The sequence below is a fragment of the Dromiciops gliroides genome, chromosome 1, assembly GCF_019393635.1.
Source record: "Dromiciops gliroides isolate mDroGli1 chromosome 1, mDroGli1.pri, whole genome shotgun sequence".
In the NCBI taxonomy this organism is placed as follows: Eukaryota; Metazoa; Chordata; class Mammalia; order Microbiotheria; family Microbiotheriidae; genus Dromiciops; species Dromiciops gliroides.
In genome coordinates this window covers 227,525,778-227,545,430 of record NC_057861.1, presented here as the reverse complement: position 1 = coordinate 227,545,430, position 19,653 = coordinate 227,525,778, and the positions used below count along the sequence as shown (strand labels likewise).

At 36.6% G+C, this 19,653-nt stretch overlaps 1 protein-coding gene across 1 annotated transcript in view; it reads right to left on the bottom strand.

Moving 5' to 3' along the window:
- The window catches only part of L3MBTL4 (L3MBTL histone methyl-lysine binding protein 4), a 536,490-nt gene that overhangs the window by 279,210 nt on the left and 237,627 nt on the right, over positions 1-19,653 (bottom strand). Inside the window, exon 13 of the mRNA XM_043991609.1 lies at positions 3,498-3,612. Coding sequence (XP_043847544.1) covers positions 3,498-3,612 — 115 coding nt within the window. The remainder of the gene's footprint in view (positions 1-3,497; positions 3,613-19,653) is intronic.

Sequence of the window (19,653 nt, the reverse complement as noted above, 5' to 3'; positions counted from 1 at the left end):
AAAAAAAGGTTAAGAGAGGGATGTTGTTGTTGTTCAATCGTTTCAGCCATATACAACTTCGTGACCCCATTTAGGGTTTTCTTGGCAAAGATACTGGAGTAATTTGCCATTTCCTTCTCCAGCTCATTTTAGAGATGAGTAAACTGAGGTAAACGAGGTTCAGTGACTTGTCCAGGATCACAGAGCTAGTAAGTGTCTGAGACCAGATTTGAACTCAGGAAGATGAGTCATCCTGACTCCAGGCCCTGCACTTTATCACGGCACCACTAAGCTGTTCTTACAAGAGAGATGAAATGTATTCTAATGGATAAAAGTTGCAGAGACAAATTTTGGCTCAATGTAACGAAAAATTCAGTAAGAATTAGAGGTATCCAAAAGCAAAATGGGCTCCCTTGGGAGTCATTGGGTTCTCCATAACTAGCTGTATCATGCAGAAGCTCAATGATAATTTGTTGAGAGAGAGAGAGAGAGAGAAAGGGAGAGAATGTGTATGTGTTAGATGCCTTTGGTACTCAGGTGAAGCCCTAGACCCTTTCTCAAAGAAACATTTTAAAATATGTTAACATTACAAAAGAAACCAGTTACAGTGAAGTTCATTTACAAATACCATGTTAAGAACCCTTGCTGAATAGGGATTCTGAAAGAGTTATGGGGGTTGGATCTAAAGGAAAATATTATATCCATTCTTAGCGGCAGATTCTATGATCTCTGTTTGTCATCCAGGTAGCACCTCCTACCTTCAGTTCTCCATGTAAACCCTAACTCTATGACCACAGCCTCTAAACTCTGCAGAACCACCCACACACTTCTCCCCTTGCACAACAGTCTGTAAATTAAAGTCTGCCCCACCCCATCTCCTTGGTCAAAAACAAAAACAAAAACGAAAAAAACCTTCCACCCACCCCATGGAAAACTTTCAATCTAAGTGTGAGTTAAATTAAGATGCAGGACTCAGTCACACAGGGGTCAAGAGGAACAATACACTGCTGTGCATTGTCTCATGTCAGCCAACAACCACAGCTGAGGTCTACTCATCATGGACTATCTCTTGCAAGGCCAGCTCCCCTCCTCCTATTGGTGGATTCCTCCTGGACCTCCCTTTTGTGGAAGGGCTCAGCTTTTCAGCTATGTTATCTTCCCTTATTAGAATGTAAGCTCCTTGAGGGTAGGGACTGTTGCTCTTCCAGCTTGTATTTGTATTCCTAGCACTTAGCACAATGCCTAGCAAATAGAAAGAACTTAATAAATGCTTGTTTTCTTCCTTTCTTTTTTCATGTGAGGGACCCTCACTTTTAGTATTACAGGAATTCTCTCCAACCTGATAAATCTACCAGGCTTTCTCTGTGGCCCCACATGCCAAAGGCACTCTGAAGTGACATGATGGCATGCATTATGATCATGTGTGCTGTGAAATGTAATGAAAAATAGTAAGAGGTGACATTCATATAGTACTTTATAATTTACAAAGCATTTTACACAAGTGATTTTACTGTACCCACACAACAATCCTGTGATGTAGAAAACGTGATCGTCACTCTCCCCCATTTTGCAGTAACAGCAGTAATTCCCATTAATGTGAAGTAATGTAAAGCCCACAAAGTGCTGTCCTTTAACTACCCTACTAGACAGTATTTCAATGATTAGGGAATTGAGACAGAGAGTTTAAGCACCTACTCTAAGATCACTCAGCTAATCCCTCATCTAAAGTTAAAGTATGGCCTCAAAACCAGGTATTCTGAGTCCTTATGACCTAGATCTCTTCAGTTTTTTTAAAAAAGGTACTAAGTCATAGGTAAAGGGAATTAAAACCAATCAAGTTTTTCAGCATTTTAGTTAAAATTACAGTCTCTGTTGCCCAAAACCTTAGTTTCTAATAGTAGCCCATTCTTTTTTTTTTTTTTTTTTAGTGAGGCAATTGGGGTTAAGTGACTTGCCTAGGGTCACACAGCTAGCAAGTGTTAAGTGTCCGAGGCCGGACTTGAACTCAGGCACTCCTGACTCCAGGGCCAGTGCTTTATCCACTGCGCCACCTAGCTGCCCCCCATTCTTTCTTAAAAGACTTTGATGTCCTATAGTAAAATTTTACGCCCTGATAAATGTCACTTTCTGCTTTTTTCTTGCTACATATTTATATATTGAAATGACTACAAAGCTACCTGGTCATATATTTCCTTCCATTCCAGCCTTTACCACTTATATTTGGTAAGGATGCTAGTGGAATATGTCTCACTATAAAAGACACCTTTGAAGAAAGACTAGGGGATTCTCTGAAAGACATAGCTGTTTGCAATAGGTGTTGAACCTAAGAAAGTCTCTCTGGTTTAGGTTTAATAGAAGACAATCTAACGCCAAACAAAAACCAACATTTCATCTAGCAAATGAGCATAGTAAAGATCTGGAACAATGAGCAAAAAATGCTTGTGTGTATCTGAAACAAATTATTAGTTACAACAGTTCAATCAAATCAAAGGAATCACTCACATAAAATGTTAGACCCTTTGGTTACAAGGTTCAAAGATAAAAGGTTCAGATGGTTTTCTCCTGAATTTTTGGTAGGAAGAAACACACAGACACAGACACACAGACACACACACAGACACACACACAGACACACACACACACACACACACACACACACACACGTCTCTCAGTACCAATAGATTTTATAGGGGGCGGCTAGGTGGCGCAGTGGATAAAGCACCAGCCCTGGATTCAAGAGGACCTACTTCAAATCCTGCTTCAGACACCTGACACTTACTAGCCGTGTGACCCTGGGCAAGTCACTTAACCCTCACTTCCCCGCAAATAAAAAAAAAAGAAAAGAAAAGAAAGATTTTATAATTGCTCACACATCACGAAGCAAATACTGTAAGCCATTCTATTTCTACACAAAAAAATGATTTTGCCACCAACCTACTGAAATAAAATCCTCTAATGCAATAGGCAGTTAATATAGTATACACGAACTACCTGAGGACTAAACATGGTTCATTCATGCATTTGTTCATTTTTATTCAGATATTTATTAAGTATTTGCTATATGAGAGGCATAGTGCTAGTCAATGGGCTAGATAGAAAACAATGAATACCCAATTCTTTCCTCTAAACCTTACACACTCCAGTAAATGATGATTCATGTACAGAGAGACGTGCTGTAAAAACATAATACATTACAATATATTGACAAAGAAAAAATCTATACATGGATATTGATTTGCTTAGCTTAGTTTCCATTCTTAAAATGGACAATACTATCAATTTTAGTTAACAGTAACAGAAATCCATTCTGATTATCATACCCAATTTGTTATAAATTTGTGATTATCATACCTAATTTGTTATAAATTTGTGACAAATCATTGATGATTATTGCTTTTCTATGTGTTTTTACCTATTAAATACTTGGATATTTGAAATATGAATGAAGTTAACAACCCTAAGGCTCAAATGCATGCAAGGCAATTAAAAAAAACCTCAATGAAAAAGAGTGTACTTACGATATGGCACTTCCAGTGGGTGACCTGTCATATTGCACCATCCTATTGGGTGAATGTCAGGGCTGTCAACATCCATCCAATAGTCATATTTGTGACTCCAGCCATCAAAGTGGATCTGTAAAAATGTATACTTTGAATAATCGGCATTTTAATAGTCATCCATCCAAATATATGTCAAAAAATTGTTTTAACAAGAAATCAGCATGCCAGGAATATAAAAGTATTAAAAATATTAGCTGCAACCATAGGGAATAATATTAAAGTAAAATTTAGAGTTCAAGACACACACACACACACACACATATTCTCTCAAAGAAATAGCAAAACTATTGAATTTTTTTTCCTATGACCATTAGTAGATTCAGAGGTGAGTAAGAATTCTCATAGAAATCAAATGCCATTGTCACACTATTTCACCAGCTATTGACCTCTCATATCATCCTTTCTCATACAATTAGAAACACTGATAAAACAAACCAAAACATTTTTTTGATTCTTTTCCAGGGCTTTATCATCCCCAAGGATGTTTTTTATTTTCATTCTGGTCTCATCTTTTCCCATAATGTTTATCTTCAGAAATGGACATGGGCTTCCAGGTATGGCAAACCTTAGGAGACTTAAAAAAAAAATCATATCCTGAATATGTGCATCCAAAAGAAAGTATGACTCCTAATTTCTCACATCAGGTTGACATATGGCATTGTTGCCTCTATAGGTAGAAAAAATAGGGGGTAAATTAAAATACTATATTTCCCCAAGTTTAAAAAATTAGTATAAAACATATACCCATAAAATATAGGAGAAAAATGATTAGACAACATTCCATATGAAAGCTCTCAGCATAAGTCAAAAGTGTGAGGCCATAGGCAAAAAAAAAATTCAAATGACACCATGGGCTGAATTTACAGAAGTAAAATATCAATAACAAAGAGAAGGCTATTCTGCTCTACTATACTGTGATAAGAACACACCTGAAGTGTTCTGTCTGGTTCTGGGCCCCAGCTCTGAGGGAAGACCTTACTTTGGGGAAAATAAGATAGCTGTCTTCAAACACATGAAACCTTGTCCTGAGATGTGGAAAAAGGATAAGACTTGAATAGAATCAGGATTGAGGACAGCTAGGTGGCCCAGTGGATAGAGTAATGGGCTTGGAATCAGGAAGATTCATCTTCGGGAGTTCAAATCTGGCCTCTGACACGTATTACCTGTGTGACCCTGGGTAAATCAACAATGGATAGAATTTGCAGAATGTACGATTTAAACTTAATATCTGAGACATGTTAGGAGAAGTTGGGGAGGTATGGATAGGGGAAACTTTCAAATAATTAGAGTTTCCCGAAAGGTGGAATGGGTTCCCCGAGGAAGTTGAAAGGGACCTTAGAAATCATCTGTACAACTTTCATAAGAAAAGAATCCTCATTCTAACATACCTAGTAAGTGTCTATCCAGCTTCTGCTTTAAAACCCTCAAAGCCAGAAAAACTCATCATTGCTTAATGTAGCCCATTCCATGATTTCATAGCTTTAATTGTTTTGTGGGTTTTCCTGATATCAAGTCTAAATTTGCCTCTTTGCAATGTCTACCTATTGCTACTTATTCTGCCCTCTGGGGCCAAACAGAACAAATTTAATCCCTTTCTTATATGACAGGCCTTGAAACATCAGAAGAAAGCTATCATGTCTCCCCTGAGTATTCTTTTTTCCAGGCTAAATAAACATCTCCAGTACCTTCAATACATCTTCCTATGCAGTGGACTAAAAACCTTTGAACATCCTCAATATTCTTATTCTCATCTTAATACTTTCCTCTTAATACTATCAAGGAACTTCATAAACTGTTGCCCAGAACTGAACACAATACTTCAGATAAGAGTAGAGTGTGGCTATCACTTCCCCATTCTTGAAAGATATTCCTGTCTTAATGTAGGCATAGATTGATTAGCTTTTTTACTTGGGTCATGCTGACGAATCACATTGTACTTATCATCCACTAAAACCCATTGATCTTTGTCAGAAAAATTTCTAACCAAGCATAAGATTCACATTTATCCCTATTGAATTTAAGCTTATTAGATTTCTCTCAGCGTTTTGTAATGCCAAGAACCCTATGGATCATGACTCTGTTATTCACTTTATTAGTTGTCCCTCTCAGCTCAGTGCCATCTTTAAATCTGGTGAGCTGGCCATCTAGCAAGTCATTTATAAAAATGTTAAACAACATAGGGCCAAACACAAGTCTCTGAGCCATTATATAGGATATCCCAGCTATGCTGATATTGAAGTATTGGCAACTATGCTTTGCTAGTCAAGCCATCCAAACATTCAGAGACCTCCAAACATAGATTGGAGAGCCACTTATTTAAGATGTCATAGAGGGACAGCTAGGTGGCACAGTGATAGAGCACTGGCCCTAGATTCAGGAGGACCTGAGTTCAAATCCAGCCTCAGACACTTGACACTTACTAGCTGTGTGACCTTGGGTGAGTCACTTAACCCCCATTGCCTCACCAAAAAAAAAAAAGATGTCATAGGATTCTTTCTCAGGCATTATTTAAATTAGATGATTTCTGAGTTTCCCTTTAACTCTGAGATTCTATGCATAAATTTCCAAAGTTAAAGTTGAAATTAGTTGAAGGCTACTGTCAGTATAATATAGTAGGGAAAAGAAGTGTTGTGGGCCTCAGAAATAGAAGAGAGGACAGGTGGTATTTCACATAGAATTTAGAAGATTCCTCAGAAATTATGACAGCACCTGGGAGTCAATGTGAGAACTGAATTAATTAGCTGATGGTAGCAAATATACTTCCATAAGAGCCATGGGTCTTAAGCTAGAATTGTGTTTGTGGGGACTGAACGTCTTCCTTTTTGTTTGTTTTTGGGTTTGTTTTTGGGGGTTTTTTGGTGAGGCAATTGGGGTTAAAGTACTATATGGATGTAGTTTACTATTTTAAAAAATGATGAGCAGGATACTATCAGAAAGACCTGGAAGGACCTGCATGAGCTGATGCAAAATTAAATCTACTGTATACAAAATAACAGTAATATTGTGAGATGTTCTGCTGTGAATGACTTGGTTATTTTCAGCAATACAATGATACAAGACAACTCCGAAGGTCTTATAAAAAATGCAATCCATCTACAGAGAGAGAACTGATATTTGAATACATATTGAAACGTAATTATTTTTGTTAGTTATTTTATTAGGAAAAAAAATGATGAGCAGGATGCTATCAGAAAAACCTGGAAAGACCTACATGAACTGATGCAGAGTGAAATGTACTGTAGATAAAACAACAGCAATAGTGTAAGATGATCTGCTGTGAATAACTTATTTTCAGCAATGCGATGATCCAAGATAACTCTGATAGACTTATGAAAATTGCAATCCATCTACAGAGAAAGAATTGATGGTATCTGAAAAGAGATTAAAGCATAATTTTTTTGATAATTCCTTAATCTGAAGTTTTGTTTTTGTCTGTTTTCATTCACAACCTGACTAATGTTGAGGTGTTTTGCATGACTACTCATCTATAACTTACATTGAATTGCTTTAGTTCTTGGGTGGTAGGGAGGAAGAAAAGTTAGAACACAAAGTTTAAAAAAAATTGATATCAAAATTTGTTTTTCATGTAATTTGGAAAAAATAAAATTCTAAAGAAAAAAGAAAAAAAGAATTCCAGCACTAGAAGGGAAGGAAATTGGTGTATTTTTGAATGTTCTTTTTTATTATGAATTTGACAGACATCAACAAATGTGAACATTTCCTTGTGCAAAAAACAGAAAGAGTATTATAGATGATACTATGTATATCTATTATATATAAAGTACATATTACACTTAAATAGTAGCACCAATATGTCTCTGGCCATCTGGGACTCTTTTTAAACTCCCTTCTGTTCTCTTCTGTATAGATTTCAAAAATTTTGCTGATATTCTTTTCTTTGTTTCTTTGTTTCTTTCTTTCTTGGTGGGGAACCTTTCCATTACCCTCCTCTAAAAAGAAAAAAAAAAGCTTTCCTCCAAAAACAAAGATAGTAAAATAAAACAAATTAATACATTGGGCACATTTGAAAATGTATGTATCCTGTACATATGATGCATTATGGTTGTAGGGATTGAAATTTGACAAAAAGGTGAACTGAGGCAAGTTTCTCCAAGCAAGACATTTATTAACAGGGACATGGCACTTGATAATAAAGGACCAATGTCTTGCCACCATTTATGCCAAGGACCCCAAAAAGGACAGGTCCCCCTTAATAGGTTTTGGGGGATATAGAACAAAGAAAAGAAGAGAGTAGATGGCATCATGGGATTGAAGACAACATGACTGATTACAGAGGTGAGTTGAGGGGAACAACATAACTGGTCAGAAGTTTGGTAATGCATGACTAGCAAGAACTCTCTCCTTAGCTCCTGAGACTAAGAAGTGCTTATTGTTTGAGGCCAGGTGCAAGCTAGTGGGCCAGACTTTTAGACAGCAAACCAGAGAGCCTTGAAAAATAGTTTGGTGGTGTAAAATACTAGACCAGACTCCCTGGTGACCATGCATTCCTCAAGGATAGAAAAATTCTTTGAGGCAAAAATAGTACAGCGAAATAGCAGGGGAGCTAGATTTTTAAACTTAATCCATTAGAGGCCAGCTAAATTATGAACTAAGTTCAGAGACAAAGAAATATGAGTTAATAATTACAGTCAATTCTAAATAGGATTAATTTTTTTTTAAAAGATACAATTCATTGTAATATAGGGGAAAGACCACTCTTGCTTTGTTGGAGATAATGCTTGCTACTTCTGTCTCTTTTGTCATTTATGTTTAACTGTGGTTTGTTGTTGTTGTTGTTGTTATCAGTTGGTTTAGTTGGAAGTGTATTAAAAAATTACTATATTATGCAATTAACAAAAGGGCATCCATAGTATTTAAAAAAAAACAAAACAGGCCATCAGAAGACTTTCATTTACACTTCAGCCCACTATTAATCTTTGTTGTATAGCCTTGAGTCAAGTGTTCTTCTCGAGAACTTAGTTTCCTCACCTTTAAAATAAAGGGTTTGGTCAACTAAGTCTCAGCTCAAATATCCTGTCATTCTGTGATTTATATCTTTAGTCTTCTTTTGGCCTTGATTTGCTACATGTTGGCCAGATCATTTAACCTTTTATTGGATCAGTTTCATCACTTTTGATAGATTGTACTTTTAGGTATTATATTGATTTTGCATATTAATATTTGAAGAATCATTTGAAAATATAAAGTACAGTTTAAGTACCAGAACTAAAAGTAATCATTACCATTTGTAGTTCATTTGTGTTGCTAGAAGCAATAAAAAAGTTGTTTAAATTTTAAAAGGGGCTATAGAGCATTTAAATTGCTCTAAATTTAATTAATTTTAATTAAATTGACTTAGACTTAAAATTTCCTTCCAAAAATAAGTAGAATTTAATTTAACATGGTCATTATGACACCTGCTGGATCCAAATCCTTTATGTAGATCAGATTCAAATCAGCTCTTTTCCTATGACTTAGCAGTCAAAACATGGATGATCAATCAGTGTTATACTGATAGGATCAGAGGAAGAATATTTGTATCTTTATGAATTACCAACCATACTTGATTGATCAACATTAATTCACTGGAAGAGTGTAGAACAGGCAAGCAGGAAGAGAATACCAGAAAATAGTTATCAGACAATGGATAGAAAACAGAAAATATGGAACAGTGTGGCAGAAGCGAGCCATGCTCAGGTCTGAGGCTAGACAAGGTCCCTTCCAACTCAGAGATTTTGAGTGTAGGAAACAGCTTCTTGAAGTGTTCTATTTTGATGGATCTGTGATATCAAGAGAGGGGATCCTGTACACTATTGGAAACTGGGACTGCCCTGGGCTTTCTGATCATATGTCACTCTTCCCTCTTCTGTCAGATCAAAGTTTAATCTTTCTTGAAGCTTATTTGTTAACCCAAAGCATCTAGCAATAGTGTCCCATGGAACAGTGATTGTCCGTCCTCTTACCTTCACATTACTCTTAATAAATCCCTCATTCCTTTTCGTTTTGTGCCTTACTCCCTGACAATTCTATTTCCCTAGCTTGCCCCATGCTGGTATGCCTGTTCTCAAATACCTCTATTCCATTCAAAGCATAAAGCGTCACCTTGTCACCTGTCAACAACTTCATGAAACTTGTGTGAAAACTAGGTTTATTACAAGAAAAATAAACATACAAGTGGAGCCCAGAGTCACAACAAAAGGTTCACAGTCCTCACAGAGGGTTGTATATTTATGACAGCAAGACAAAGAAAGGAAGTGATAGAAGAATCTCCACCTACAGGAGTGTGATGTGGGAGGGAGGAGCAAGGCAGACTGCAAAAGCCACATTCTTTTCCTTTGGAAAGTGCCAGACTATGAAGATATGATGGTTTCCTTATCTACAAGGGTCTAAGCTGCCTACTGCAGAATGTCTGGCACTCTATATCAAATACACTAAGCAGTCTATCATAGGGTCTTGGTCATAATTAATATTATACAGTATCTAAACTGAACCTTTCTTCAAAAAATAAAACTGAAATTCTAGATTATTCCAGAATTCTAGAAATGTTAATTTTCTAATAAGCTTTGTAGATTTTTGTTTCTTTCTATGATGTCTTTAAATGTTTCCTAGTTCAGGCATTGTAAATCATTACAATTTTGCTCACACAATGAACATTCTTCAGGGAATACATTCTAATGACTGATATTCTATAAGAAAGGAAAATATAAAATCTCAAAATTGGTTTACACCTATAAATGTTTCCATAGTATTTGTGAACATTACAACATTTCAAACTGAAGCATCCCAATAAACAATTAGAACAGAGGCCACAAATTTCAATCTAAATAAGCTTCTGGGGCTATGTCAAGGGCACCAACCTCTTCTGGGACAAAAAAAACCTTTTCCTTCAGCCATCACTTCGGTAGAAACTTTCAGTCTATCTCATTACTGAGAGCAATATCTCAATTTATTACAAGAACTTGGACTTTCCTCTCTTGCTTCAACCCTTTATTAAATCACTAAGGATTTTATGCTAAATCACACACAGGAGAATTTCTGTCACTAAGTTTTGCAAAAGCTACAGAGGCCATATCCACAACAAAATGGATGACTATTTTACATCTATCCTTGGAATACTTAACAACTGTTCTCATCACAACAATTGTGAATACTAAATATGAATTTACCTGAAGGTATGGATTAGTCACCTTTATTTAAGAAGTAATTTAAAATCTGTATGTACTCCTGGCATGGAACTGGTTAGGATAATACAATATTTCTGGATACTAAATTCTTAATTGGCTATAAAATTAAAGTTTATCTTTACTCCAGTGCATTTTTAAATGCCTTGACTCAATCTCTAAACGCAATTCAGCAACTTGATCCTTTCTGAATCCTTTAAATTGATACTTAATAATACAATATAGGTAACTAAATTGCAAATAGCAGAGTAGTCTTTTTTTTAACCTTTAGATGTATCTTTCTCCTCATCAAAACATACAACACTAAATATGAACTTTCCAATGACATTCTACTTTTACCTCCTCACCTATCCATTTATGTTTCTTGTCCCAACAGCTTAATAACCTATTAATCTATCCTAGGGTTTCTCCCCCCCCCCCCAGAGAAATGACTATCTGAAAATGTTTTTATAGCCAATAAATTTGTCTGTATACCCCTTATCCTGTAAAAAAAAAACACATTTGATTTGAACATTCCTTAAAGCAATCATTGTATCTCTCTCCTCCCTGAAATGGCTAAACTCCTTGAAAAAGCTATCTACACTGGCTACCCTACACTTCACTTCTCACTTTCTTATAAATTCCCCACAATATGGCTTCTGACATCATCATTCAACTGATGCTGTTCTCTCCAAAGGTACAAACGGTACATCAGATGCCAAATCTAAAGGCCTTTTTTCAATCTTGATCCTCCTTGACTTGACGCTCAATCGCATTCTCCTGAATACTCACTCTACTCAAGAATTTTATAACACTGCCTCTGATATTCCTCCTACCAGTCTAACTACTGCTCTTTTCAATCTCCTTTGCTGGTTCTTCCTCCAAGTCATACCTATTTACCTTGTTGTTGTTTAGTCCTTTCAGTTGTATCTGACTCTCTGTGACCCTATTTGGGGTTTTCTAGGTAGAGATACTGGAATAGTTTGCCATTCCCTTCTCCATCTCATTGTACAGATGAGGAAACTGAGACAAATATAGGGTAAAGTGACTTACCCAGGGTCACACAGCTAGTAAGTGTCTGAGGTCAGATTTGAATTCCTGTCTTCCTGATTCCTGGCCTAACACCCCTAGCTACCCCCCTCTTTGTCCCCCAAATCTTTATCCTAGGCCCACTTTTCTTTTCATTCTATACTATCTCACTTGGTGATATTATTTCCTTCCATGGGTTCAATTATTATCTATTTGTAGATGATTCCCAGATCTATAAATCTAGTTATAGTCTCTGTGCTGAGTGACAGTCGTGTCTCTCCAACTGTCTTGAATACATCTGGAACTGAATTAGATATCTCAAATTCAACATGCCCAAAACAGAATTCATTGTCTTTCACCTGAAAGTCTCCTCTCTTCCAAACATCTCAATTACTGTCCAGAGTATCCCCATCCCCATCCTCCCAGTCATGCAGGCCCACAACATTGATTCTTATTTTCATTTGCCTCCTATAGCCAAACCATTACCAAATCATATTGTTTCTACCTACATAACACCACTTCTCACTTGGTCTATTGGAATAGCTTTCTAATTGGCTTCTCAGCCTCAAGGTACTTCCTTTTATAATACCCTTATCTATATTCTGTGTGTTTATGTAAATATTAAAGATTTGTACTTCCTTGTTTACAGGTTGTTCTCCCTACTATAAAGTATACCTCTGAAGGAAGAGGTCATTTTTTTGTCTTTATATTAGGAAAGGAATGAGCTTTTGAACTTAGGAAAATTACTAGCACATAGTAAGTACTTAATAATGCTTACTGAATGACTAACAATTCAATTGAGCGACTTAGAATTATTTGGGAAATAACAAATATGGTAATGTTTTACATAATCATACATGTATAACCCATATCTGATTGTTTGCTGCCTCAGGGAGGTGGGAGGGTAGGGGGAGAGAGAGGGATAAAAATTGAAACCCCAAACTATAAATGTTTATTAGAATTATTTGGGGGATTAAAAGTTCAAAGAGTAAAGAAGTTCCCATTCATGATCTGTCCTCACTTCAAAAGAATAATAAGAAAAGGGCTTAAGAACATCTCTAGCTTTGGTGTCAATGCAGAAGGTTGGGGGCTGGATATACAGCATCCTAGAACCACTTAGGTTAAAAGATTACAACCACAACGTCAGATTTCTTTTAAAATAATTTACTATTTTATGACACAGAAGTTGTCACATTTTCCTCTGCTACATAGTAGTATGATGCACAAGAAATAGCAATTGGTGTGGTTGAAGATATAACTTGATTCAGATATATTACTATCAGTGATCAAAACAAGTGTGTGCGAGACAAAGTTTAATGTTTTAAAATTTCAAATATTTCCCTTTTAAATAAAAGTTTCTTTCAAAAAATGAACCATTTCATTCTGACATAACACAAAAAGAAAACTTTAAATATCAAGATCTAAACATAACCTTCAGCTCTTGTCTGTATTTTTTTTCAGTTCAACGATAATGCCAATTTCAATAGTTTACATTTAAATCCCAATAGTTTTCTTCTTGTACAATATAGATCAAAACTTGAAAAGAAATGCAGGCTGAGAGATCTATGTGGCTAATAAGCAGCAAATAAGGTGACCTTAAAATGGGGACCTGAAGAGCCTGTTAGATTTTTGTTTCTGTATCAGTTTCTGGTGTTTACTTAGACTGGCTCTTTTGCTCTGAACCATGTAATTTATCCAAGTGACTGCAGGAACTCTCTATTTGCCTTTCTTGTGTAAGTGAATAATTACCTGAGCCACAGCAATGACTCCTGAAGATTAATTAAAACGCTAATGATTTCAAAGAATTGTAGAAAACACTGAATAACTTTCAGGTTACTGAAAATGAATGACTGTTTACACATAACAAATTGGCTTGGGTTTTTGTTTTTTGGTGTTTTTTTTGTGTTTGTTTCCTACATTCACAATTCATTAAGGAGGCAACACACTGTACATTTATCTCAAAACAGATGTAATTTTGAGGAAGATTTAGAGCTTGAAGGGACATAAGAGGAGATATATCAATAGTCCTCACTGGCACAGATAGTAATCCCCAGAGTCTGGCCTTAAGCCAAGGTTCTCTGACTCTATTATTCCACAAGAAAATCCCTGGCTTAGGAATCCAAAGCACTCCATCCAGACAAATACTTAACCAGTGACTAGGGGAAGATGGGAAATAATAATACTCTTTTATCAGAGCCTTATTCTTTTTCTTTTTCTTTTTTTTTTGGTGAGGCAATTGGGGTTAAGTGACTTGCCCAGGGTCACACAGCTAGTAAGTGTTAAGTGTCTGAGGATTTGAAGTCAGATCCTCCTGAATCCAGGGCCGGTGCTCTATCCACTGCACCACCTAGCTGCCCCATCACAGCCTTATTCTAAAGAAAGTGCTTTTGTAAATCATAACTACCTATAGAATTGTGAACTATTAATCCAAGTCTGTTCCTTTATTTATGAATATGTACTCAGTGAAGTACATTAAATCTAGCTACCATAATCTGCATTAAGGTTAGTTATTTACTTTCCTTTTATTTTTTAATTCAATTGTTTTCTAGAAGCTTCTTCCATTTACTAGTCTGGGAGATAAATTAAGAGAAAGGTTAAGTAGGATAGATTTATGATCTAATATCCAATTTTAATCTCACAAGTTCCAAATTCTCTCCCACCCACTCACAGAGAAAGCAAGAAGACAAAACATGTTACTGATATGAATAGTCAAGCAAAACAAATTTATGCATTTGAGACGTCCAAATAAAAATACATATTTCAATGGGCATCACCTCCTTATCTGGAAGTAGATGGTATGTTTCATCATGAGTCTTCTGGAAATGTGGTTGGATCCACTGGGTTGATCAGAGGTCCTAAGTCTTTCAAAGTTACCTTTATAGTATTGATATTGTATAAATTTATTCTCCGGGTTCTGTCCACCTCACTTTGCATCAGTTCATATAAATCTCCCCAGGTTTCCCTGAAACCTCCCCTTCATCTTTCTTACAGCACGATAATATTCTATTACATTTATATACCATAACTTGTTCAGCTATTTTCCAATTAAGGGAAACCCCCTCAGTTTCCAATTCTTTATTATCATGAAAAAAGTTTCTGTAAATATCTTTGTATATATGAATCCTTTACCTCTTTCTTTGGGGCATAGATCTATAAATGGTATTACTGGGTCAAAGGCTATGCACTGTTTAGCCGTTTTCTGGGCTTTGGCTATTTACTTTTCAACAAAACCTCTAGAAATTGGATTTTTTCTTCTCTTTCTATCTCTTCAAACAATTAAGATCTAAAGATGGTCTCTTGTCAAATCCACAAAGAAAAGGAAACCTTAAGAGAAGGCCATTGTCTTTCATATTTTGTTGTAACCTTTAGGCCAGAGATATATTATGTTACCTTTCAGGGTATGGACAAAGACTCCTTAAAAAACAACAACAACCAAATATATATTTTTTTATTGGATGCTGGAGGGGCTGTGGGAAAACTGGGACAATGTTCCACTGTTGGTGGAATTGTGAAAAGATCTAACCATTCTGGAGATCAATTTAGAACTATGCCCCAAATGCTATAGAACTGTGCATATCCTTTGATCCAGCAATATCACTGCTACGTTTCTATCCCAAAGACATCCCCAAAAGAGAAAAAGACCTATTTGTACAAAAATATTTATAGCAGCTCTTTTTGTGGTGGCTAAGAATTAGAAATCAAAGGAATGCCCATCAATTGGGGAATGGCTAAACAACTATGGGATATGATGGTGATGTGCTATAAAACTGTGCTATAAAAAATGACAAGCAGGATGATTTCATCATTAGTCTTTTGGGATTGTCTTGGATTGTATTGCTGAGTCACTCACAATTCTTCATCAAACAATATTCCTGTCTCTGTACAAAACATTCTCTTGGTTCTGCTCACTTCACTACACATCAGTTCATACAAGTCTTTCTGAAATCATCCTGTTTGTCATTTCTAATAGCACTTGATTGATTTAGGAGTGTTTGAATTGGGTGTGAATGAGAAACTACTAAGTACCCACTTAAAGATGATTAGATGTGAGCCACACCTGGCCCACCCTGTTAGACTTAGCTTAACTTGGCCAACCCTGAGAAGGAGTATCCTCAGAGGCTGTGGACTGCATCATCAATAGGGAACCAGTCTCAGCCACACTACCTGAAGGACCTCCCCTTTGGGGGAGGGAGAAAAAGGTAGAAAAAGGGACCGCAACAGGAAGTAGGTTTCTGTGTGTCTCTCTCTGGCCTTGGAGGAGCATTCGGAGCGACTAAAGACTGGCTGCTGACTCCCATAGAAATTACAGACCCCCTGGTGGTGAGTTAAATACAGCTCTTTGAATTAGCTGAGCTGAAAGCGATTTGGGGTTTGAGACAGTCCTTGCTAGAGCCAGGGAGATTATCCATTTTCCTTTTTCCCTGTTCCCTTGTCCTTGACTTTTGATAAAACCTGATTTGTTTGTGGAAAAGAGGCTGTCAAGCTCCTTTCTAATTGGCCTGGGAGAAATAACTAAAAAAGACAATTCGAAGGGGAGGAAGCTTTGGACCTAGAGGGCCCTCATTATTTTCTGAACCCCAATATTACAGTGAGTCACCCAATTAACTCTCCCCATATTAAATTTGTCTCCTATAGTAGTAAGGCTGTAAATTTCAGAAAAAGTATCATCCTGAATTAGTAGAAGGAATTTCCTTAACACAGTTCCTCCCTATACCAAGGAAATCATACATCTAGTCCCTATCCCTATCCCTATGTGTTCACATATTCAACATATTTTGATAAGTCCTTCCTTTGTCAGTTATATTGTAATGAATTATATACATCCACACTGCCTGAAGGGGCAGCTAGGTGGCGCAGTGGATAGAGCCCCGGCCCTGGAGTCAGGAAGACCTGATATAGTTAACACTTACTAGCTGTGTGACCCTAGGCAAGTCACTTAACCCCAATTGCCTCACACACACCCCCCCAAAAAAAAGAAAAGAAAAGAAGGCCTGAAAAAGAATACTGAGGTATTACAGCAGCTCACATTCATTAACAAGACTTACCTCAAAACATCATCATCACTTTTTCTGGATGAAGACTAGGGTGTTAATTGACTTGACCAAGGTCACACAGCTATTAAGAATTATTAAGAATCTAAGCTGAGTTTCCAAACCAGATGTCCTAGCTCTGATGCCAGCATCCTTCCCCCTACCTGGTGCTGCCATGCTAGCCAAGAAAACCTCCTTTGTCTGAAATGTGCCCTGTCTTACAGACTCTCTGCTTCTATTCAATTTGCATTCCAGAACACCCACTCCTACCCTCCCTACTTCCTAACTCCTGTTTTTGTACTTCTGGCTCATCTCACTACTCTCATTTTCCTTCACAGACAAGACTAATGCTATTTAATAGTTAAAACAGGAATGCATTTGAGGATTCTGAAACCAATGATAACACTCATGATAATGAGACTAGCAACTACCTTAGAAATTAGGTTAATGCCACAAATGTAAAATTAATGAGATTTCAAATGAGTTTTAAATTATTTGCTATCAACTGGAAGTTTAGTACATACATCTAATGCCTGCTGGAAAGGTATGAGACCAATGGCAGATGTGGAAAGAACAGGAAGGGATAAGTCATCATTTGGCATGCAACATCCTCACCTCTGCTTCCAGCTTGGCCACCTTCCCCATAGTCAACGTCAAGAAGAGCTATGGCTACCACTTGCAACTGGCAAAAAGAAAGGCAGAAAAGCCCAGGACCCAGGAACAGTACCTCACCTTGCCCCCCAATACCACCAGTCCTGCTTCCAACCTTCCCCTACAGGTAGCCACTGTGCAGAAAAGCAAACCTTGTGGAACTCTGACCTGGTGACTCCTTTTGAGAGTGTTGCAGCTCCTGCCTCCTCAGGAGCCACAGCTTTTGAACATCCAGAAAAGAGAGGTAATGATGCCACATTTCTTGGCACCATTAAACGGTTTAGCATCAGAAAAAGAAATGGTTTCATTAACACAAATGACACTAAAGAAAGTGAATTATTATTCGCCTTGCTATTGCACTCTAAGAACCACGGTGCCTTTTTATCTACCCTGCATCTGAAACCTATTTTATATATTCTATCCCACTGTTAGACTGTGCACTCATTGAGCACAAGAAGTACTCATTTACTTTTTTTTTAAATTTGTATACCTAGCACTTAGGACAGGTCTTTATACTTAGTGTTTAAGAAGAACTTTTTCATTCACTCATTTATTCATTTATAAAGTGCCTACTAAGTACTTGGTATTGTGCTATCTACTACGATACAAAGGGAAAAAAAGATTATTGCCTTAAAAGAGCTTCCATTCTTTTGGAAAATTCAGGTCTTTTCAGATTAATATATAATACAATTCATACATGCCTTGTATCACTGCAGTATTACCTGTAACTGAGAGGAGTTGAAGGACATTCCACTGAATTCACCCTAGTTAGGTTTTTCACAATCACTGAGAAATTCATTTTTTTAAATCTATCCAAGTTCTTCCCTACTAAGGACTTAACCAATTATCAAGTATCTGTGTTTGAAGATTTTTGTCTAATAACAACATCACCAATGTGGTCAGGTGTTTAATGGGGCAGACATCCTACCTGCATAAAAATTGTGACAAGATATCTGCAGGAAGAATGAAACATTTCATCACTGAAATATAAAAAGTCACTCAGTATTGGTATTAGAATGCACCCTTCCCCTCACCAACACATACAGCTCAAAAGGGAAATGTTGTAGACAATGTAAGAGGAAGGTTGTACTTTATAAAAGGAGCAAAAGAGAGAATATGATTTAACAAGAGTGATTAGTCTGTCATTGAAAACTTGCCCTGTTGACTCTTTGGGTCAACTGAAGGAGACTGCCACCTCCCTTACAGAACAATCATGTCTACTTTATCACTCATTTATTTTTAATAGTTTCAAAATGAACTTGAGAATTTGGACACCATTGTTATATGTCAATGATTTGAAACTAAGCATAGTGGGAAATGTCTGATTATAGTTCATTATTTGTGCAGTCTAGAAGATAATTCACAACTTTCCAAACACAATGAACAAATTTAATGGCTGTCAAATTGTTTTTTTTCCACTTTAGGACATTAGTTTCCCATGTCTGGAATATGATTTCTTCTCACCTTTGACTTTCTATGGTCCTTTTCTTTCTTTTAAGTTCTAGTTCAGGGGTCAACTCAACAAAGTGTTTGTTCCCTGACCTCTGTTAGCTGAGAGTGATCTCTCTTTTTTCAGAATGTCCTCAAGTAGTGCTATCAAATAGTAACAGGGATCTCTAAATCGTAGTGCAAAAGAATATGAAGGATGCACATTGACTTAGAAAACAATATTTTAACATCATCTATATGCTGTTGTATTTTTATTTATTTTGTTAAACATTTCCTAATTTCAGTTTAATCTGATTTGGGCTGTACTGAAGGTTGGGACTGGCATGCAGCCCACAGGCTGCATGTTTATACCTCTATCCTAGAGCATATGACTTGCATTTCTAATTCCTCCATATAACATATTACCCAGTTATTTATATTCAAAAAGTACTCTCCCCCTTAGCATTGTAAGATTCATGAAAAGAGGGACTATATTATCTTCATTTCATCATCCTCATGTTAATAAAGTACTCTGCACAAAGTAGAAGACAATCCATAAATAGCCCTATGTAAAAATAAGACATCACAATGAAGGGAAGTATTGGAAACAAAATAGAAACCACCATCCTAAATTTGGTATAAAAGCATGGTCTACCCATCCTTGAAACAGAAATTTTTATGGACTCACGAAGCTAGAGAAGAGAAATTAAATGGCAAAAAGGACAGGGGATCCACTGTGAGAAAAGACTAAAAAGATTAGGAGCTTTCAAACTAAAAAGAAACCTAAAAGAGAATGCAAATGAATGAAATAAATGA